At 44.7% G+C, this 23,072-nt stretch overlaps 1 protein-coding gene across 4 annotated transcripts; it reads left to right on the forward strand.

Annotated features, from left to right (window-relative positions):
* The first annotated feature begins 1,220 nt into the window (after nt 1-1,220).
* On the forward strand, nt 1,221-22,695 carry si:ch211-247j9.1 (rho GTPase-activating protein 24). 4 transcript variants are annotated; one of them, XM_029670130.2, is made up of 8 exons: nt 1,221-1,524; nt 7,188-7,304; nt 15,935-16,142; nt 16,300-16,429; nt 16,593-16,666; nt 16,982-17,103; nt 17,759-18,836; nt 19,049-22,695. In XM_029670130.2, the coding sequence occupies exons 1-8, from the start codon at nt 1,473-1,475 to the stop codon at nt 19,284-19,286; spliced, it is 2,019 nt and encodes a 672-aa protein (XP_029525990.1). In that variant the 5' UTR covers nt 1,221-1,472; the 3' UTR covers nt 19,287-22,695. The 4 variants fall into 4 exon arrangements, with proteins under 4 accessions (XP_029525990.1, XP_029525989.1, XP_029525991.1 ...); XM_029670129.2 differs by having other exon boundaries at nt 1,222-1,524; nt 16,297-16,429; XM_029670131.2 differs by lacking the exons at nt 1,221-1,524; nt 7,188-7,304 and adding an exon at nt 14,288-15,729 and having other exon boundaries at nt 16,297-16,429.
* Nucleotides 22,696-23,072: the final 377 nt, after the last annotated feature.

The raw sequence follows: 23,072 nt of genomic DNA on the forward strand, positions 1-23,072 counted from the left end.
GAGGGGAAAAGAGCTGAAGACATGTGTACTAATGAAAATGGAAACCATTAGCAGATCTTCTTAAACCAACAATTCAATTGAACTAAATAGTAGAATCAGGGGTGAAAATGAGGAGTGGTGGAGTGGGGTCTGGTGGGATGGGATGGGAGGAGTGACTGTTTTCATTTTCCCCAACCCCCCCCCCCCCCCCTCGCATGAAGAGTGTGAGTCCCTTGTTTTGACACATAGGGAAGTGAAAGCTCTCAGTGGTAATTGGAGTTCCTCCCTGATGTGGTCAGAGTAGGGAACTGAATCCCCTTTTGTCACATGGGTAGACTATAGGGACTGGGCTGGCCAATACCCCATCGCCGATACCAGGAGTCTATATGCCAGGAGGACAGTTAAGACTTTAACTAGTTTCACTTTCCGAGTTTTAATCCAAACAAGAGAAGCAAACATCAAAAAGATCATTGCATTGTCTTTTTATCTCACTGTGATCTCCCCATCTTCTATCTCCCATGATAGGAGTAACACGATGGACAACAACTTTAAAGGAGTAGCTAGGTAGAAGTTGTATGTGTACTGGTCTCATGGTACCCCTTTCACTGTGACATTCATAGACTGGCACCTGGCCACATAACTCCAGCCAAGCCACACAGATTTGATGGCATCAGTAAAGTCTACTGAGGAGGAGTCCTCCTCACGCCAAATGAAGTGGGTCTCTCTGGTCAGGATCAATATATCTCTGAGCATCTGCCAGGCCAGGATCATAAATCCAAGATGCTATGGGAGAGAGCTAGAGGGATGGAGGCTAGAGGGGGGGGGGGGGGAGGACGGCAGAGCAAGGAGAGAGAGGCTCCTCTTAGTGTATTGGACGACGGTTCAAAAGTTTAACGTGCCGGGCACCCGCTTGCGTCTTTATAACCCTTGAGTCATTGTGTGTGGGTGAGGGCGGTGCACATTGATGGCCATTAAACAAAATACGAAAGCTGGGGCGGGTGGGGTGTAGTGGGGTGGGCTGTGCATTAGGGAAATTGCCTCTGCCTGCGACGTGGCACGGTAGTGAAGTAATTACAGCTGGTAGAGAGATGCTGAGGCCATACTTTGCCTCTGCGTGTGCAGCCGTTGTGGGTTGGTCTGCCGCAGAGGGCCTCCGCCCCAGCCCACCCTCCACTGTACGTCTCCCCCAACCAAACACAGCACGGCTAAGGGGATGGGGCTGTATGGTTATTGAGGAGGTGGATGAGGAGGGATATAGCAAGAGATCAGGAGAAAGAGAGAGAGAGAGAGGAGGAGTAATGGGCGGGGATCAATGACATGGCAGTCCTAGGCAGCCTTCGGGATGTTGGGTCGGTAGGGAGTGCTATCAGTGGAAGGTAAAGGTGTTTTATATGCAAAATCAATTGGATTATTATGGGTGAACTACATGTGCTTAGAGAACTGGGCCGTTGGCTAGGCTAGGTGAATACTAGAGCTGGACAGACACCTGCAGTATGGGTCTCACCTGCTTCAAGTCTTGGAAGTACAACAGCGCCACACAGAAAGGTGAGTGAGATGTCAACCCTTGCCTCACACACTCCTCCCATCCTACTATCCATCAGCCACTATCATGAGACATGTCTGGGTCATTTTAAACTGGCTTTGGCAGGTCTACTTTGTGATTGTTTCCTCGTATTAAGCAGAAAGTAAGCATGATTTACTGTGACCAAGTTACTTTACACTACAACCATTTGACATACTTCAGTACTTTTACCATTCATATTGCTTTTTCATACTATGCATCAATAAAGCTGTGAGTTATGCTGAATCTTTCTACTAATGTTTCTACTTGTTGAAAATTAAATACTTGCACTGGTGTCCTTATGGCCAAATGTCATTACAGTTCAGTTCATGCGTATGGCCGATGTTTCATTGTGTACAGACCATGCTTGATCAGTTCTAATTTGATCATATCACTATGGAATGCTGGGGGTAAGAGGAAGACAACGCAGCAAGGGTTAATTATATCCCCTTGGGAGAATTGGGTCATCCAGTCCTGATGTACTTCCCCCTATCAAACACTCATATGCAGATAACATGGGGCTCCCATGGGGACCAGAAAGTGATGTAGTGATGTAGTGTCTCTTGGTGCCCTTGAGAGACATCAGTGCGTGTACAATGAGGTTCAGGGGTGAGAGGGGAAGGGGGGAAGGGGGCAGGAGAGGAAGAGTACATTAAAGCTGTTTAAACCAGGCCCCTAATTTACAGAACATGATGGATGTGGGGACAGGGAGGGGAGGAGGGTACTCAAAATAATGAGTTGAGAGAGTGGAGTGGATGAGGCACCAGGGATGAGGTAGGGATGAGGCAGTCATCTGACAAAGGACTAAAAGATTGAGTATCATTCTACTCATTTTAAGTCCCTCTGGATAAGAGTGTCTGCTAAATGACTAAATGTAAAAATGTAGAGGAATTTGGAGCACATTTTTGACTGGAAAGGCTTGTTTCACCCCATAACGCTGTTGCATTGTACTAAATAGTCTTGGAATGAAAAACTTTCCCGAATCAAAATAAAGAATTAAGAGTCTCTGATAAAGATCACATACTGTACACCCAGATTAAATGTAGGGTCTGCTCAGATCCGTTATCACAGCTTAGGTGAGGAATGCCTTGTAGTCAGAGACACCACAGTGTCTGCCTGGACCAGGCTTTTACAGTAGAGGTGTAAGCCACTTAGATGGGCTTATTTCACATTCCTGTCCTTGTTAAGAAAGTACCTTGCCTGAAATGAATCACCGTCCACACTCTTTCCCAGAGAATGTGTGCAGAATTGAGAGCACCATTTTTATTGCTTCCAGAACCCCATAACTTGATTAATATGTCCGGGAAAAATGTATGAAAAAACTGGCAGGAGTTTTAATTAAATTATGAAAATCAATGAGCCCTTGTTGAACCTGAGCAGTGCTTAAAGATAAGGAATGGCCATCTGATTCTGTTCGGGCTGTTGTCCAGCTAACACTCTAGCAGAGAGGACACAGTGACCGGCAGGAGCTAGAATCACATGTTCTGCACTATTACAGAAAAATGTCATGTTTAATTGTCTGGAAGTAATCCCAACAACTCGCAGACGGCAAGCATAAATCACACGTACAGGAAAACCATTCTTTTGAGACTGGTGTATATACAGTAGATCACTGAACATTACTACAGCATTCCCAATAGCTATTTCCAAGAAAGCCTCCTTCCTTTGTGTACATAAGGATCCTACACTGTTTTTCCCAGCACCCAGACTCTTCAAAGATGATAAAGATTTCAAAGAGAGGGGGAGGGATTGTGAAATGCATGGAGTGAAAAACAGTATTAATCTGTATCGGCATTTAGGGATTTGTCATGTTTGACTGGTGCTGTGGTATGACGGTACGACTATGAGAGGATCTCAGTGTAATGGCATTCCATTACAGAGGACCAATGCGCAGCATGGTAAGTGTCCATAACATTTATTTAAAGACAAACTGAACACTACAAAACAGTAAACGTGAAACGAACTAAACCGAAACAGTACCGTGTGGCAACAAACACACACACGGAAAACAAACACCCACAACTCAAAAGTGAAACCCAGGCTACCTAAGTATGATTCTCAATCAGAGACAACTTTTAGCAGTTTAACTTTAGTGTCTTATTGAGCATGTTTTAGAATGTTTTTATTATGTACAGTCTTCCTACTTTTTTTTCTATCATTTAGGTTAATATTTTGGTGTAACTACAATGTTGTTGGTCATTCCTCAGTTTGCTCCTATTACAGCCATTAAACTCTATAACTGTTTTAAAGTCATGGTGAAATCCCTGAGTGGTTTCCTTCCTCTCCGCCAACTGAGTTAGGAAGGACGCTTGTGTCTTTGTAGTGACTGGGTGTATTGATACACCATCAAAAGTGTAATTAATAACTTCACCGTGCTCAAAGGAATAGGTGTTCTTCATTCGCAAGGCATTGGAAAAATGGTTGTGGTTGAATCTGTGTCTGAAATTCACTGAAATTCACTGTGTGACTGAGGGACAGATAAATGTATGTGAGGGTTACAAAGATCTAGGTAGTCATTCATTCAAAAATCATGTCCATGCTGACTTGTTAAGCACAATTTTAATCCTGAATTTATTTCTGCTTGACAAAACAAAGGGGTGAATACTTATTGAATCAATACATTTCAGCTTTCCATTTTTAATTAATTTACAAAATTGTCTAAAAACATAATTCGGGGTATTGTGTGACACAAAAATCACAATTTAATCCATTTTTAAACTCAAAATGTGGCCAAGGGGTATGAATACTTTCTCTACATTTATGTACAGTATGTAAACGTAAACTACCCACTGGACACAAACCATTTGTCAACGTAATTTGTCAGCTCAATGTGACGTGGAATCTACATGGAAAAAACATTGGATTTGGAAAAAGTAATTCACGTAAACTGTTGTTTTAAGGGTGAAATTTCAACCACAGGATTATGTCATCATGGAAACCAAATGTCAAAATTGACAAACTTTTGTACCTATAAAACAACGTCAGATCTTCAACATTATATCCACGGTGATATTTTAAGGCTCCCGAGTGGCGCAGTGGTCTAAGGCACTGCATCTCAGTGCTCGAGGCGTCACTACAGACCCTGGTTTGATCCCGGGCTGTATCACAACCGGTCATGATCGGGAGTCGCATAGTGTGGTGCACAATTGGCCAAGCATTGTCCGAGTTAGGGGAGGATTTGCCCTGGGTAGGCTGACATTGTACAATAAGAATTCTTAACTGACTTGTCTAGATAATTATAAAAATGAGAAAAAAATACAATAGGCTGAGAAGTACATCCTACTGGAGAATGTATCTACAATACATTACCAAAAGTATGTGGAGTTGGTCCCCCCTTTGCTGCTATAACAGCCTTCACTCTTCTGGGAAGGCTTTCCACTATATGTTGGAACATTGAAGCAGGGACTTGCTTCGATTCAGCCACAAGGGCATGAGTGATGTTGGGTGATTAGGCTTGGCTTGCAGTCGGCGTTCCAATTCATCCCAAAGGTGTCCAAAGGTGTTCAGATGTGCTCAATTGGATTCAGGTCTGGGGAACGGGCGGGCCAGTCCATAGCATCAATGCCTTCCTCTTGCTGGAACTGCTGACACACTCCAGCCACATGAGGTCTAGCATTGTCTTGCATTAGGAGGAACCCAGGGCCAACCGCACCAGCATATGGTCTCACAAGGGGTCTGAGGATCTCATCTCTGTACCTAATGGCAGTCAGGCTACCTCTGGCGAGCACATGGCTGTGCGGCCCCCCAAAGAAATGCCACGCCACACCATGACTGACCCACTGTCAAACCGGTCATGCTGGAGGATGTTGCAGGCAGCAGAATGTTCTCCATGGCGTCTCCAGACTCTGTCACGTCTGTCACATGTGCTCAGTGTGAACCTGCTTTCATGTGTGAAGAGCACAGGGCGCCAGTGGCGAATTTGCCAATCTTGGTGTTCTCTGGCAAATGCCAAACGTCCTGCACGGTGTTGGGCTGTTGAGCAGACACATGCACATTTGTGGCCTGCTGGAGGTCATTTTGCAGGGCTCTGGCAGTGCTCCTCCTGCTCCTCCTTCCACAAAGGCGGAGGTAGCGGTCCTGCTGCTGGGTTGTTGCCCTCCTACGGCCTCCTCCACGTCTCCTGATGTACTGGCCTGTCTCCTGGTAACGCCTCCATGCTCTGGACACTACGCTGACAGACATAGCAAACCTTCTTGCCACAGCTCGCATTGATGTGCCATCCTGGATGAGCTGCACTACCTGAGCCACTTGTGTGGGTTGTAGACTCCGTCTCATGCTACCACTAGAGTGAAAGCACCGCCAGCATTCAAAAGTGACCAAAACATCAGCCAGGAAGCATAGGAACTGAGAAGTGGTCTGTGGTCACCACCTGCAGAACCACTCCTTTATTGGGGGTGTCTAATTGCCTATAATTTCCACCTGTTGTCTATTCTATTTGCACAACAGCATGTGAAATGTATTGTCAATCAGTGTTGCTTCCTAAGTGGACAGTTTGATTTTACAGAAGTGTGATTGAGTTGGAGTTACATTGTGTTGGTTAAGTGTTCCCTTTATTTTTTATTTTTTACCTCGACTAACAATATTGTAGGTATTATTTTTTTAAACTGCATTGTTGGTTTAAGGGAATGTAAGTAAGCATTTCACTGTAAGGTCTACAGCTGTTGTATTCAGCATATATGACAAATAATATATGATTTCATTTTGATTTGTACAAGGAAATCAGAGAAGGCCTAAACGTCCAATCAATCCCAAATAAGACTGAGAGTGGACATTTGCCCATCCATAGGGCAATTGTGGTCTTTGTCAATAAACAAAGCCTCTCTGCTGTTTGCGGCTCCTTGTCTAAGACAAGAATCAAGTAGAGCACATTAGTGGCCTCCCTGCTGAACAAAAAAATTGTATAGACCAGCATAGGCTGATGTTTTTATACATGTTTTATTATGAAGCATATTATAGTTTTATAGCTATACAACTATACTGAACGATTATATACAGTAGGTTCGCCGTGTTTTTGCTGGTGACCAGCCTTCTCTGTGTTTTGGACACTGGTCACCAGCAAAACCAGCATCAAAGCACTTGATTATTTAAGACAGGAAATTACATATACCATAAGGACTTACTTTGAGGGCCTAGTTTTTCTCTGATACAATGGCCACATCAGGCCTGCAAGCCACATTATGCTGGCTTGCAAAGTTATGTTTAATTCCTACTGGAATCCAGCCTGAGTGTCGATATCCAACAATTGGAATTTATTCACCCACAATCAGTCCTCAGAATGCCTACTAGGGTTAGAAAGATGAATACATTAAACTACCTAAACTATTTAAATCGGAACAACCATTTCAGTAACAGGTACATTAGGTTCAACTAACAGATTGGATTAGCATAAGATGATCAGCAGCCTACCAGTATAAGCATGTCACCAATATACTAGCATGAGCTGGTCACCAGCATCACCAGCTTTACCAGCTGGTTGGCCAGCCTAACTAGATAGACCATGCTGGTCAGACCAGCTTGACCAGCATGGACCAGATTGACATTTTTGGCAGATTTTTGTCAGTAGGGCTGCAGTCACTCGTCTTTGTTATCTGTCTGTGACTCTTTCTCACCCTCTCGCCATCCATCCATCCCCCCCGCTCCATCACAGGTGGGAACAGAGACGTGCTGGTCAGCCCTGGCTCATACTTCTTCCTCTCCAACAGCTGTGGTCAAGGAGAGGAGTGGCTCAAGACCCTCAACAAGGGTGTCTGGATACCCTTTACAGGTAGCATCACTATTACATACATATACACTACTAAACACTCATTACAACTCTCAAATGCATACACTTGGCGCTCTCACTGTCTTGAACAAACAATCAAATCAGTCATGCCGTATAATTTGTTTTAGTTCAACAGACCAGAGTATGACTCCTCCAGTCTGTACAGGGCTTAGCCCAACCCTGTGTGTACCCCTCTGCCTCCTTGGTGGGCACAGCTGTGTGTCTGCCTTGGTTGGGTGCCTGCTGGGCTTCACACAATACCCAGTTTGCACATAACATTCTGAGAACCATATGTGAGGGGAAGGGGGATACTTAGTCAGTTGCACAACTGAACGCAATCAACCAAAATGTGTCTTCCGCATTTAACCCAACCACTCTGAACCAGAAAGGTGAGGAGGACTGCCTTAATCGACATCATCAGCACCCGGGGAGCAGTTGCTGTTAGGGGTTAACTGCCTTGCTCAAGTGTAGAACTGCAGATTTTTCCAATTTGCCATTTCAGGGATTCAAACCAGTGATCTTTCAGTTACTAGCCCAACACTTAACTGCTAGGCTACCTGCATCCCAACACAATCTGTTTCTTAAAGCATGGTGAGAGCGTGGTTGTCCTATGGTTATTTTGCATACAACCTTTCCACAACTTTATGGGAATGGTGCAGGACGAGTAGCGACCTGGCAGAGCCCCACCTGTTTTGAGCCCCACATTTTTAGCAAAAAATGTTGGCATGTTATTTTGGCATGTTATTTTGGCATTAATAGGTGTCACATATCAGTTTGCAAACAATGTAAAAAAATACATGAATAAATAATTGACTTTCTAAAGCCACATACCATTGTCCAAAACACAGAGAAGCTAGCTCAGTGCTTTCTGTGGTGGTGGGGCAGCCAGTGCAAAATATGGAGCGTAGGGGTTGGTAATGTTCTCTAATTGTCAACATCATACTTTCAAAATCTTAGCTAGCAGTCATCATCATGAATCAGGTTGACAATCTACTGGCAAATACTTTTTAATCCTTGTCATATGAAGAGAAATAACAAAGAGAAATCATAGATCAAACGTATCGGTGCTCATTGGCCATTGGACATAAACATTACACAACAAGTTGGAAATCGCAAATTCAAGAATGAGTGGTTTGGAAGGAATCAGTGGCTAACTGCAAGCATGACTAAGGCAATCACTAGCCTGCTATTCTGTGGAGTGGGTGTGTGGTCCCGAGTCTGGGTTTAAGGGTCTCTTTTCCAAGCTTAAAATGATGAACATTCAACATTTGCCATACTGTCAATCCAGCATGATTTCTGCCACGCTCAAAACAACTTTCAACTCAGAACTGGGAAATCTGACTTCAGTGAGTTCAAGACTGGGAACTCAGGAAAAACTATTTTTATTTATTTATTGAATATCTGAAACATACAATATACTTGCAGTGAAGACGCTCAACAACTACATCATACCAATCATCCAACAGAGTCCCATTCAGAGCGACACACAGAAGCATCCAGGGTCAATGCCCTGCTCAAGGGCACGTTGACAAATCTACCACCAGGCTAAAAAACATGAACCTGAACCCTCCAAGATCCCCCCACAGTTCCCCAATAGCTGTCCCTCAACCATTCACGACCCCTCCCACAGTCCCCCCCCCCCCCAGAAAGAAAAATACAATTAATTCCAATGGTTCATTGGATCAGTCTAAAACTTTGCGCGCACACTGCGCCTAACCTGGAAATTGTGCCTAACCTGGAATAATACATTGTGATCACTTGCATTTCAAAGATGATGGAGAAAAATAAATAATAATATGCATGATTTTTTTCTCTGTATTATTTTATACCAGATCTTAATGTGTTATATTCTCTTACATTAATTTAACATTTTCACAAACTTCAAAGTGTTTCCTTTCAAATAGTATCAAGAATATGCATATCCTTGCTTCAGGTCCTGAGCTACAGGGAGTTAGATTTGGGTATGTCATTTTTGGCAAAAAAATTGAAAAAAAGGCTCCGATCCTTAAGAGGTTTTAATTAAGAGGGCAAGTCAGCCATATCAGCTGTGTTTTTTAAAGGCAGTAAATGAGGCTGAATGAACTGTTTTGCTGCCAGACAAGGTTCTGCTGATAGTCAGGTGCAGCAGTGGTAAGGTGTTGGGACAGTTTTATGTAGGCCCTAACAGTTTGTGGGCACCGTTTGTCACCGTTATAGTGCAATTAATGTATTGTTTAGTGTTGTGTTGTGTAGTGGCTTTGCTGGCATGCATCCCCCAAATTTTGGGGGGTTTGCCCCACCAATATTTACACTACCATTCCAATGTTTGGGGTAACTTAGAAATGTCATTGTTTTTGAAAGAAAAGCCATATTTCTGTCCATTAAAATAACATCAATTTGATCAGAAATACAGTATAGATGTTCTTAATGTTGTAAATGACTGTTGTAGCTGGAAACGGATTATTTTTAATGGAATATGTACAGTACGTAGGCATACAAAGGCATACATTATCAGCAACCATCACTCTTGTGTTCCAATGACACATTGTGTTAGCTAATCCAAGTTTATCATTTTAAAAGGCTAAAGTGACCCCAAACCTTTGAACGGTAGTATACATGCCAAAATCGCCACTGTGCAGGACATTGTCAGCACATTTAAGGAATTTGACAAAAAACATTATTTTCTTGGTATTTCATTCCTTTAACAGAACATTTCCTAAAACTTAAAACATGGCTACATTTAATATACATGTTGATGTTCTATTAACTGGGAATGTTCTCAAATAGTTCAGAGAATGTTAAGAAACAACGTTCTTCTGTGGGAATCTTTGTACTTTATGTTTCCTACAGGTTTCCTCATTGTTCTATTTAAAGCCATAATCTCAAATCACAGGTTGGTGGTACCTTAATTGGAGAGGACAGGCACATGGTAATGGCAGGAGTGGAATAAGTGGAAAGGTGTCAACAACATCAAAACATGGTTTCCAGGTGTTGGATGCCATTCCATTTGCTCCGTTCCTGACATTATTATGAGCTGTCCTCCCCTCAACAGCCTCCACTGTCTCAAAATGTTCTGCGAACTTTACGAAAACTTCCATAAAAAACTAAAGAAAACTTTAGTAACATTTAGAGACTGTTATAAGGATGTTATTTAAAAACATATAAGTTCCGTTCTCAGCATCAACAAAACTCTGAGTGTGTTCAGGTGTGTTATCCGTGCCCACTAATTGACACACCTGATCTTAATAAGTGTGTCATGTTATGTCTTGTCCCTGTGCTTTCTCTTCTCTTCGTTTCCCCCTGCTGGTCGTATTAGGTTACTATCTCTCTCTCTCTCTATCGTTCCGTTCCTGCTCCCAGCTGTTCCCCATTCTCCTAACGACCTCGTTTACTCTCTCACACCTGTCTCCTCTTTTGCCCTCTGATTAAGTCTCTATTTCTCTCTCTGTTTCTGCTTCTGTCCTTGTCGGATTCTTGTTTGCTTTGCCCTTGTCCCGTCCTGTCGTAATCTGCCTCTTCATCAGATGCTGCGTGTGAGCAGGTGTCTCTGTCCTCTACGGCCCGCGCCTACCCAGAGGGACCTGCAGTCTGTTGCCGCTAGCCCTGCAATTCTCCTCTACTACTAGAAGGAGGACTCTCCTGCAAAGATAGAGGATTTATGTTTTCCCTGTTTGGACATCTCCTGTAAAGATTGAGGATTTATGTTTTCCCTGTTTGGACATTAAAAGACTCTGTTTCTGTTGAATTGCTGTTGGGTCCTCACTCACCTGCATAACAAAGTGCTTGTTTCCTTTGAAATGGGGTCTATTTGAATAAACTGAAATGAACAGATTTGTATGCATAAAAAAACATGGCATGCTAGCTCCATTCTGGTTGTGCAGTGGACTAATTCCATGGATAAAGAACAGAAGATTATTGGTTTGAATGCGCCTTTCATTGATGTCTATTTTTTATTCTATTTAATAAAACATTTGAACAGTAACCCTCCAAAAAGTCATTCAGAAACCTTTTTAATGTCCATATGTACTAGGAAGCTAAGTATTTGTTTCTTGAGCTTCAAAAATGTGACGAATCAAAGTGCCTCGGGATGCCGTGGTCAAGGCTACGACGGCGCCAGTGCAATGTGTGGAGCTTACTCTTTGTTCAAAAGCACATATCAGGCCGAGAGCATAATGCTTCTTTACGTAGGCCTAGTTCTTTCGGAGTTTTAGTTTCAAACAACGATCTCTTTGCAGCCGCGACAGTTACAGGGATTGTTAAAACACCTTGAATGCCATAGCAACATCAGGGAACCTGGGCAGAAGGGAGTGGGGGTTCAAATACAGCATTGATCTTTAATTGAAAGATATTAACTGTATAGGAATGCCTGGGACAGGTCGTCTGGATACTGGACAGCTGAAAAATTGGCAGATGCAAACAGATTATATCTTTTTTTGTGGACAACAGTTCTTGAGGGATTAAACAAAAAATTAGTTTGAGCCCTCAGTTCAGTTTGTTTGAGCCCTCAGTTCATACTGGTGAACCACTGTTTGAGTTGTGTGGTTGCAATATCAACAGTCCCTTATCTCTGGTATATCTTGGCATGTATAATTCAAGATTAAGTTTAAATATTGTGCAGTGCAATGGACATATAATGTATCAGGAAAGACTGTCTGGGTTGTCAATACTCAGTATAGAAAACAGTGGACCTACAGGCCGTGGTGAAAACATTTGCAGACAAAAATGCAACACGCAAAGTTGCTTACTGTAGGTACTATAGGCCTCATCCATCGCATATTGAAGTTTAGATTTTTATTCGTCACATGAACATTTTTGTGAAAAAGTACATTTTGTGTGCGCTCTGTCATCACGCACTGATTGTTATCTGCAAAAAGTCCATTTGATTGAAACATACCGCTGGTGGGAAAAAAAATCACATATTGGAAGGAAACCTACTTTTTTCAAAGATAAATAAATACAAAAATAGACAGAGAGAGAGAAGCAGCGAGGACTTCAGAAGACCAGGGAGTATCTCAAATTGGATTTAATTTAATTTACCTTGTCCTTGATTGCAGCCTATTTGTGTAGGGCAAGCTATTAGCCAGACAAAACCGCTGAGATCAACAATCGTGGCAAAATGTATCGTCAAGCCTATTACTTTTTTCATAATTATTAGGGAATTTGATGTGTAATTGTTTTGAAAAAGTATATAAATAGCAGCTAAATACTGTATATAGCTATAGATAGTAGGTTAAACTGCATAATGAAACAATCCATAGTATGCTAGTGTTTTGAAGGTGGACTGACAATTACTTAAGTGATAATGCCAGAGAAGACGGTGTTTGGAGGATATTGTGGCACGGGTGTTGTCAGACCCGAGACGAAGTCGAGGGCCGGCTGACCTTGCCAATATATCCTCCAAACATTGGCTTCGAGGGCATTATCACTTTATACAATGGGTTACTAACTTATTCAAATAATGATTGACATATTTAAAAAATATACATGTTATTTTGATGAATTCATTCATACTATTTCATCCTTCCATAAGACATAGTCCCGACACAAATATAGGGTTGCTACCGAAGCCAGATGGTCATTTGTTCTATCGGTTTGGTTGCCAGCGAAGTGACCCAGTCGTTCAGTCTTTTTGTTCTGTATTTATGGATGAACAACCAATGTGAAACCAAAAACATACGTTCCCACAACTTCCAAAGAACCAAATGTGCTAGCTGGGTAGTTACCCAAAGAGTAGGTCATTCAGAACCAGCAATCCCTAATTGGCAAGCCTGGTAAACTCAATGGCAGCATTGGGTTTACCAGCATAGCCAACTAGCATACGCAAAAACTCTGCAAAATGTGTCCTACCCGGTTGGAAAACAGTAACGAACATAAGACGCAGCACCCCTTCTGTGGGCAGAGGGTTCTTGAAATTTAACATCCAATAAACACTTGGCTGTTTTTGCTAATACAAAATTCTCCAGACCTCAAAAGGAGGCGTGACAACAACGTGATTTTGAGGTATGGCCCTTCAAGCCACATCAGCCTCAACGTACAGGATGGGCATAGAGTGGTTCCACCTAGAGGTCTGAAAACAGAGCACAGAAGAACAAGAGGGTGTACCCACGCGCAAGCACGCACGCACACACAGATTGAGCTGAGATAGCCCATGAGATGTGCAGGCCTTGTGCTGACTTCCCTAATGTGAGGAAATATTGATCCTTACGCACAGACCTGAGACAGGCTTTGGAAGAATGACTTACATAACCATCCTTTAATATTTCCATCAAAGAACGACAACATCAGGCCATAACAGAGGACATTCACTGAGTCAAAATACTCCCTGTTCTGCTCATGAAGACCTAAATGTCCTTAGATGACTGTTGTGCCTATCACAGGAATCTCACCCCGGAGCCTGGTCAATGCACAGCAACACATTTCACAACAGAGATTAACATTCCCAATGAATTCCCCGCACCACTCCGGAGCAGTTAGTCCTTACTTCACTGAGCCTATTGCCTCTCTCCGACACGTCCTTCAGGAGAGAGATTTTCACAGATTAGAGGCCATCATGGCTCACTGAGGCCGTACATCCGCCTCTTTAACGTCCAGCCAATGTCCAGCAAGAGAGTCAGAGAGCCAGGCTCAGCTGGGGCTGGGGCTTATCTGTGGCCAGTTTAGCCCCATATAGTCTTGGACCGCAAGGGGTGGTTCATAATAGCTCAGTGGAAAATTACTCTATTAGGGTCTGGCTGCCTCTAGGCAGAGTAGTATGCTAGGACAGAGGGGAGTGGGGGGAGGGACAAAAAGAGTTCAAACTCATTTATTATTTTGTCAATCTGTGACACTATTCTCCCTTGTTAATGATTCCCGGCCAGGGAGAGATAGGAGATACAGAGGGTGCTGGTGCCACCTTGGCCATGCTCCAGTGAGTATGGTGGGGGATAGTTTGATACAGGAGGGAGGTGGGGTAGAGACTAGAGGGGTGGAGTAGGCAGGGGCTGGGGAGGGGGCTGAGCCAGGCTAAATAAAAGAGAGAGTCCAAGACAAAACACTGTGTACTTGTTCTTGTGGTGGGACCGTGGGGATCTTTGAAGGAACCCTAAGGACCACGACGTGAGGAAACAAACATAACCTAATTGGTGAGAAAGAGAGCAGCTCAGGGGGGGACTGAGAGCGCATTGGACAGGGAGGGATGACACTGGCTGAGTGAAAACAATGGCACATTCCTGAAGCATGAGGAGGATTGGATAGGACAAGGAGGGAGAGACACGTGCCGCAAGGACATAGCTTGCTAAGTGGTGCTTACCAAGCACAATTACTGCTGGACAACGTTGGAACGCTAATCTCTTCTGGGTGGGGAGGGAATAATATACTCCCTGTGGTTGTCACAGTCGTCACTTCTACAATAACATGGACACCTTCTTCTAGGAGAGCTGGTTGACTCTTTTGTTAACACAATCCAGGTTGAAAGTGGTTCCTCTGGATGTTCGATGCTCACCAGATTGAGTTCAGTTAAGCATCGTGGAAGGACTTGTGCCCTGGGAACCAAGGCTGAGGTGAGCGTGAGAGGAGCCGAGCTGCTGTACAACTGCCTCCTCGATAGTCTTTATCTGCATTCAGCAACAACGTGTGGAGGAACTTTCCTCAACATTTACAGTGTTTAGTGGTGAAAAGGACCCGTAGAAAAGGACCAGTAATCAGTTGAACGTTTAGTGTTGCTGGACTCTCCTATCTCCTGTTAAGTCATTATCTTAGGAATCTAAAGAGGGGAACTTAGCCGCCAAAAATAAAGATGGGTTTTTACTTTCCAAAGTTCAACATCCCCGTAATACATTTTGATATGGCTCATGTTCCAATGGTTGTTCTGTTCATTGGCATGTTTGCTCCATTGCACGCCTGGGTGATTGCGAGTTTGTGATATGTCAGGTATGTCACAATGCTTCTTCTTGTAAGGATGACATTCTTTCCATTGGAATGCTAATTCTTCTGATTAAGGTCACCTAGTTGAGCTCAAGGACCATGGCTGAGCATCGCCAAGGAATGCCTCTGCCTCCTCATTTCTCGGGTCGTCAGAGCAAGGAGCCTTATCTGTTTACCTGAAGAAAGAAAAGGAGGAGGGAAGAGGAGGAGGGAGGGGGAGAAGAAACAGAACAGAAAGTAACAGACAGGAGAGAGTTTCCAAAAAAACAGAGAGGTAGATAGGGGTGGGCCGCTTGGGAAAGAACACACTGGTCTCAGCAGCGCCGAGACATTTGAGTCCTCTCATAATCTCCCATCAAACAGTCTGGCCGGAGAGGAGAGAGGGGAAGAAAAGAGGTGAAAAGAGAGAGAGATTTGGACTGGGAGAAAATAAGTGTGAAGAGAACAGAGAAGATGCCGGAGAACAAGGCGACAGTGTGCAGGACCAGCAGCTACCTGTCCCATCCTGCTTACAGGAAGATCAAGCGGGTGCTGAGCTTCAGGAGGCGTGAGTATCTCAGGCCCACGGAGACACACAGACATACGACAGAGCGGTAGTGTGAGGCAGGCTGCGTAAATAGGTGGTTTGGAGCATGGAGGGTTCGAGTCCACTTGTCTGAAGAAGGGAAGCTCCCTGAACCATCAAACTCACACTCTATCATCCTCTGTTTATTCATTTAGCCTGGGTGATCTGAAATTCTCTCCACCCCCAGGCGTGTTTGGCCAGCGGTTGGAGGAGACGGTTCTGTATGAGCGGCGTTACGGCGTCCACATGGCACCTCTGGTGGTGGAGCAGTGTGTGGACTTCATCCGGGAGCGGGGTCTTCTGGAGGTGGGGCTGTTCCGCCAGCCAGGCCAGGCCACGCTGGTCAAAGAGTTGCAGGACGCCTTCGATGCTGGGGAGAAGCCCTCCTTTGACAGGTAAGAGCTCTCCAGTCAACACAAACAGAAACACCACAGTTGAAAATGAAATTAGACCTATTGGCCAGCTATGTCTGTATGTACCGTTATGCGTACCCCCATACGGTGGTAGAGATGTGCTGTATTTTAAGTGTGTGTGTATTTGACATCCTAGCAGTACAGACGTGCACACCGTGGCGTCGCTCCTGAAGCTGTATCTGCGGGAGCTGCCAGAGCCACTGGTGCCCTTCTCCAGATACCAGGACTTCCTGGTGTGTGGCAAAAACATCTCCTCTGAGAGGAAACAGGTAAGTTTCCATCCAGCTGCATCATGCACGCCATCCTGAGATACATCTGATGAACAGCGAGAGACACAACCACCATCCTCTGATCTAAAAGTTCTAAGGAGAAATGTAATTGATCAAGCCCATAGATGGTACTTACAACAATATCTTGCCCGGTGTCCCCAAGGGTTTGACAGAACTACAGCATCTTCTTCATGAACTTCCAGTGGCTAACTTTAACCTGCTAAATTACATCTGCCAGTAAGTCTACAATTGACCTGTCATTCATTAGCAAGATAATGTCAAGACAGCATCAAGATAGCAAGATAACATCAAGATCATTAGCAAGATATCATCAAGATAACATCAAATCTGCATACAACATACCTCACTTTCAATGCAATTTAAACGCAATACAAATATAATTGTTTGAATCACTAGACTTGTAGCTTACAACATACAGTACAACATACATTAACATCTGTTCAAACATGACACATTTCTGTATGTTATGTAGCAGCTGTGACAAAATCGACCCTGCCCAAGTCTCATACGGATAAATCACTGCCAATACAGGTTTTTGAACGAAGTCCAGTCCTATTCCAGCAGCAACAAGATGAGCACCCAGAACCTGGCTACTGTTTTCGGGCCTAACATCCTACGACCCAAAGCTGAAGATCCAGAGAGTATCATTGGAGGTGCGTGTGGGCATCTGAGAGTGTTGTTCAGGAAAAAGGACATGAATCAGAGATAACCTACAGATATAGAGCCAGACAGAGACCGATAAAGATAGGGGCTCTGTCTGTCTGTCTGTCTGTCTGTCTGTCTGTCTGTCTGTCTGTCTGTCTGTCTGTCTGTCTGTCTGTCTGTCTGTCTGTCTGTCTGTCTGTCTGTCTGTCTGTCTGTCTGTCTGTCTGTCTGTCTGTCTGTCTGTCTGTCTGTCTGTCTGTCTGTCTGTCTGTCTGTCTGTCTGTCTGTCTGTCTGTCTGTCTGTGTCTGTCTGTCTGTCTGTCTGTCTGTCTGTCTGTCTGTCCGTCTGTCTGTCTGTCTGTCGTCTGTCTGTCTGTCTGTCTGTCTGTCTGTCCGTCTGTCTGTCTGTCTGTCTGTCTGTCTGTCTGTCTGTCTGCCTGCCTGCCTGCCTGCCTGCCTGCCTGCCTGCCTGCCTGCCTGCCTGCCTGCCTGCCTGCCTGCCTGCCTGCCTGCCTGCCTGCCTGCCTGCCCGGGTGGCCTTGAGACAGTGTTTATATCAACACAGTGTTGCGTACACGCAGAGTGCCATGTGATGCTGTTTGTACGTTGTTGGTACTGTATGTTTCCGGCTATGACTCTTGTGTCCGTCCTTCTGTTCCCCAGGGGCAGCCGTGGTGCAGCAGCTCATGTCTGAGCTGATCAGGGAGCACCAGTGCCTTTTCTCCAGGGAGGGGGGAAACGTAGACGCCCCCGGTTCCTCACGACCAGATTCTTACCCCTGTCATAGATGGAAAGGAGACCCATTCGAGGGGGCGCATACCCAGCCCACTGCCCAGGCCCAGTCGCATGACTCCAGGCTTGGCATAACAGCCGAGCGCCTCCTACAACAACAGCTAGCCCACCATCCTTCCCCTTGCTCCCGCCAGCTCTCCCTGCCTCTGATTGCTGAGAGGAGGGGGTCAGCCCAAAGCCCGTGTGAAATCAGTTTAGCCCCACGCCTGTTCAAAACAGACCACCAGCAGCCAGCTGAGGGGTTCTCTCCAGTGATCCCTGCTGTTGGGTCTCTATACCACAGATACACTCCGTCCCAGTCAGAGTCCCAGCCCCCTGAGACAGCACACAGCCCCCACCTTCACTCTCACCCTGCCTCCTCACTCACAGCCTCTGCTTCCACTGTGACAATACAGGCTGACCCAGACCACAGCAGCATGCTGCCCAGTGGCTGGACAGGCCCAGAGGGTCCCAGCTGGGCTGCAAAGCTGGGGACTACTGGCACCAGTGGAAGCAGTAAGGCTCAGGACAGCACTCTGTCTGTCTATGACAACTTGGACACACTCCAGAGCATTGATGAGGTGGCTGCTGATGGTGGTGTGGGCAGCACTGCTGGTCCAGTGGAGGTGGAGGCTGGCATGGCAAGCGTGGCAGACACCAGCAGCTCATGGTCCTTCTGTGAGATTCTGCCCCTGGACGATAGTGGGAGTGGTGTGGTCAGAGCTAGCCTAGGACGGAGGTCCACCAGGTTCCACTCCTTCAGGACTGACCCAGGAGAGGACCTCCATCCAAACTCCCTAGCCTCCTCCTCTGTCCCTACTGATGCCCCCCTGAGCACGGGCAGCTCGGAGGTCTTCTTGCCCTCTGACCCCCACGGCCCCTCGGCCTCCCAGGCCATGTACTGTCTCCTGGCTGGCCTCAGACAAGAGATGGCCAGGCAGAGGGCTGAGTTCGAGGCCAAGATCCAGAGGTAATGGAACTGTGAATAAATCACACCAATATATCAGCAGTCCTTTTCAAATGTCCATATATATTCTATACACAGTCTTCAACATGTGTCAGGTTACACTAACATGATGTGATGCTGCATGCTACATTCTGGACCACAGTCCTGTAGTCCCACCAGAGTGAAAGCTGTGTGTGTATATAACTCCTTGTCCCCCTTTCTCCTGGCTCTCCCAGGTTTGAGCTGCGCAACGAGGCCCTCCACGGGGAGGTGGTGGGACTGCGGGCCAGCCTGGCGCAGCAGCGCCGCTGGTACAGTGTGGCCGAAATCAAGATCCGCAACGTGGAGCGTGCCCGGGCCGACGCCGACCGCCGCAACGCCACGCTGCAGATGGAAATGGAGCAGTTCTTCGACACCTTCGGAGAGCTGAGAGATGAGGCCAGTAAGAGCGAGCGCATCGTACAAAGCTTCTGATGGCCAGTCAGATTAGAGAAAGATGACACTATCAGAGCACTACAAGAGCAGCATCAGGAGCATGCAATCACCCGTGATCTGAATGGAATATAGAGTGAACTGTCTGTTGCCATGATAAATCCATATTGGATTTGTCTCATAATGATCCATTCTTGAGGATGGTTCTAAAAGAAAGCTTTGAGATGGAACCAGCTGGGATGGACAACTCTGCTTGGATGTCTTGGACATAATGTAGTTCAGCCAGACACATTGATAACCAGAACAGAATGAGATGGAGATGACGGAGTGTAACACAAGCTATTGAACTAAATGTTTCTATGACTGAAATGAGCCCTAAATATACAGAATTAAAGCTTGGAGATTGACACTTACTGGATCTATAATGGAATGGATTGGCTGACAGCTGGGGGTTGGGATAACAGATAGCCCAAGACACAATCAGTACATCCTGAGCCACATAGGAAAAGTACTGAAAGAGATGTTGAACACAGTGATGATCTAGGAAGTAACAGAACAAGCCAATGGAGCAGGGATATTCAAATCGTACCCTACGAGGTCCGGACTACTGCTGGTTTTATGTTCGACCTTCAAATGAATTGCACCCACCTGGTGTCCCAGGTCAAAATCTATTCCTGAATAGTGGGAAATAATGAGAAAAAACCCCAGTAAAACTGGCTTCGAGGTACAGATTTGAATTTGAGGGCCATAGAAAAAATATGTGTAAATGCAGAGAGGATGACCTATTCCCAATCTTTGACAAAATCCCACATCCATTTTGGCACCGTGTGAAAGCTGATCTTAAATATAATCTGATTTAGTGCTTCCAAGCATTTGGGTAATGTTCTGAGTTTGTCTAAGAAAAGACTCATACATTTCCCCCCCACTGCAATAATTATGAATGATGATATAATTTGGGACCCATCTGAACACTTTTCCCACCTTGTTATGACAGAACAGGCTGAGTAACACCTTTCAACAGATGTCTTATTAAGAATACAAGACATCAAATCAAATTGTACTTGTCACATGCTTCGTAAACAACAGGTATAGACTAACAGTGAAATGCTCACTGATGGCTCCTTTTCCAACCATGTAGAGTTAAAGATAAAGATAATTTTTTTATAACAGAAACAGTGACACGAGGGGAAAAAACACAGTGAATAGCGAATAACAATAACAAATAAAAGGAACATGGCTACATACGGGGAGTACCAGTACTGAGTCGATTTGCAGGGAGGGGTACGCGGTCATTTAGGTAGTTATGCACATATAGGTAGGGGTAAAGTGACTAGGCAACAGGATAGATAAGACAGTAGAAGCAGCGTATGTGGTGAGTGTGTGTTTCTAAGTGTGGATGGTGTCAGTATGCATGTGCGTGGGTGCTATGCGTGTTTGTGGCCGTTGTGCGTGTGCGTGTGTGTGTGTGTGTGTGTGTGTGTGTGTGTGTGTTGGGATGTCAGTGTAACTATGTGTAAGTCAGTAGAGGCTGGTGGGAGGAGCTATAGGAGGATGGGCTCATTGTAATGGCTGGAATGGAATAAATGGAGTCAAACATTAGGCTTCCATATGTTTGATGTTTGATACAGTTCCATTGATTCCATTCCAGCCATTACCATGAACCCGTCCTCCTATAGCTCCTCCCACCAGCCTCCATTGGTTTAAATAGAGTCCTGCATAGAATCAGTACAAGAGAGTTATTGCAAAAAAGGTCAACGCACTTAGTCCCGATAGCCATTTGATTAGCTAGTTAGCTATCTTTTTTAGCATTCTTCTGGCTTGGGGGTAGAAGCTGTTCAGGGTCCTGTTGGTTACTGTCTTGGTGTACTGGTACCGCTTGACGCTTGTCCACCATTGTTCTTGTATCCAAGAAAGCGTAGGTAACTTGACTAAATGACTATTGCCCCACAGCACTCACTTCTGTCATCATGAAGTGCTTTGAGAGTTAAGGATCATATCACCTCCACCTTACGCGACACCCTAGACCCACTACAATTTGCATACTGCCACAACAGATCCACAAATGACACAATCGCTATCGCACTGTCCTATCCCATTTGGACAAGATGAATAACTATGTAAAAATGCTGTTTATCGACTACAGCTCAGCCTTCAACACCACAGTACCCTCCAAGTGCATCACTAAGCCCTGTGCAACTGGGGCCTGGACTTCTTGACGGGCCGTCCCCAGGTGGTGAAGGTAGGCAACAACACCTCCATTATGCTGATCCTCAACACGGGGGCCCCACAAGGGTGCGTGCTCAGCCCGCTCCTGTTCATCCATGACGGCATGGCCACGCAAGTCTCCAACTCAATCATCAGGTTTACAGACGACACAACAGTGGTAGACCTGATTACCAACAACGACAAGACAGCCTACAGGGAGGAGGTGAGGGCCCTGGCGGACTGGTGCCGGGAAAATAACCTCAACCTCAAAAAAGCAAAGGAGCTGATCATGGACTTCAGGAGACAGTAGAGGGAGCATGCCCCAATCCACATCAATGGGGCCGCAGTGGAGAGGGTGAAAAGCTTAAAGTTCCTCGGCGTACACATCAGGAACATAAGCATTTCGCTACACTAGCTAAATATGTGTACACGACAAATAACATTTGATTTGACTATGGCGGTTGGAGTTTTAGACAATTTACATTTATGTAATTTAGCAGACGCTCTTATCCAGAGCGACTTGCATACATTTTCATACTTTTTCCCCCTGTACTGGACCCCCATGGGAATCAAGTCCACAACCCTGTCAAACAGGACCATTAACTACCATTTAATCCAATAACAAAAACCACAGGATACACATTTCAAAACAATACTTAAAGTGCTGAATAGAAAGAAGAGTAGATGGTAAATATTTTTTTTCCATACAGTATTTGAGTATAATTTGACATGCACCATTTGATTTATACATGTATCCAATGGCAGGTTGTGAGCATGATGAGAAATATGTCAGTCTTATTTTTATAATACTTATACAGTACATAGAAATAGGGGTATTATAAAGCAGTTGGCTACTGTAAAAACCTTTTTGCCCCATACAGCATTATGACTCAGCTTATAGTGTATCAAAGAAATTCAGATAATGAGTGGAATATATTATTTTATACAATGGGCGGTTCTAATCCTGAATGCTGATTGGTTAAAACCACATTCCAGCCGGTGTCTATTCCACAAGTTATCCCCGGCTAAATATATGATGTTAAAATGCCTATTGACTCTGTTCCATCTGACGGCGCAATCCACTGTCTCATCAGTCCAGCCAGGCAATTTATAAACACTTTATAAACTTGATCTCCACTATAAAAATCATCTAGACATTATCTCACAGATTTGTATGAACCATGCTGTCTGTCTCTCTGACATTTGTAACATTGCTTCAATATTAAAATTAGATCTCCAACTGTCCCATAGTAATGAACCTGTCGGATGTATCTTGATAAATGTCACTAGAAAACAGCTTAAACAAATGCAAATGCAGCTACTTTGTTGTTTTCTGGCTGCACTGTTTGACCTGACTGTAAGTTAGCCGTAGTTGGCTAGCTAGCAAGCAAGGGATAAGAACGTTGCCAGCCAGTACGGCAATAGAACATTTTGAACAAACGACTGGGTTGCAACCATAGATACAGAATAGAGGTCGACCGATTAAATTGAATGGCCGATTAATTAGGGCCGATTTCAAGTATTCATTAAAAAAAAAAGAAAACCTTTATACCTTTTTTTTATACCTTTATTTAACTAGGCAAGTCAGTTAAGAACACATTCTTATTTTCAATGACGGCCTAG

This window comes from Oncorhynchus nerka, linkage group LG10 (assembly GCF_034236695.1).
Source record: "Oncorhynchus nerka isolate Pitt River linkage group LG10, Oner_Uvic_2.0, whole genome shotgun sequence".
Classification (NCBI taxonomy): Eukaryota; Metazoa; Chordata; class Actinopteri; order Salmoniformes; family Salmonidae; genus Oncorhynchus; species Oncorhynchus nerka.

What these genes read in the sequence shown, in the direction of transcription:
- si:ch211-247j9.1 (XM_029670129.2), top strand. Translation starts at nt 1,473, where the DNA reads ATGGGTCTCACCTGCTTCAAGTCTTGGAAGTACAACAGCGCCACACAG. An exon ending in TGTCTGGATACCCTTTACAG is followed by an intron (nt 7,305 to 15,934) that starts GTAGCATCACTA and finishes CTCCACCCCCAG; the next exon opens with GCGTGTTTGGCCAGCGGTTG. An exon ending in TTCGAGGCCAAGATCCAGAG is followed by an intron (nt 18,837 to 19,048) that starts GTAATGGAACTG and finishes TGGCTCTCCCAG; the next exon opens with GTTTGAGCTGCGCAACGAGG.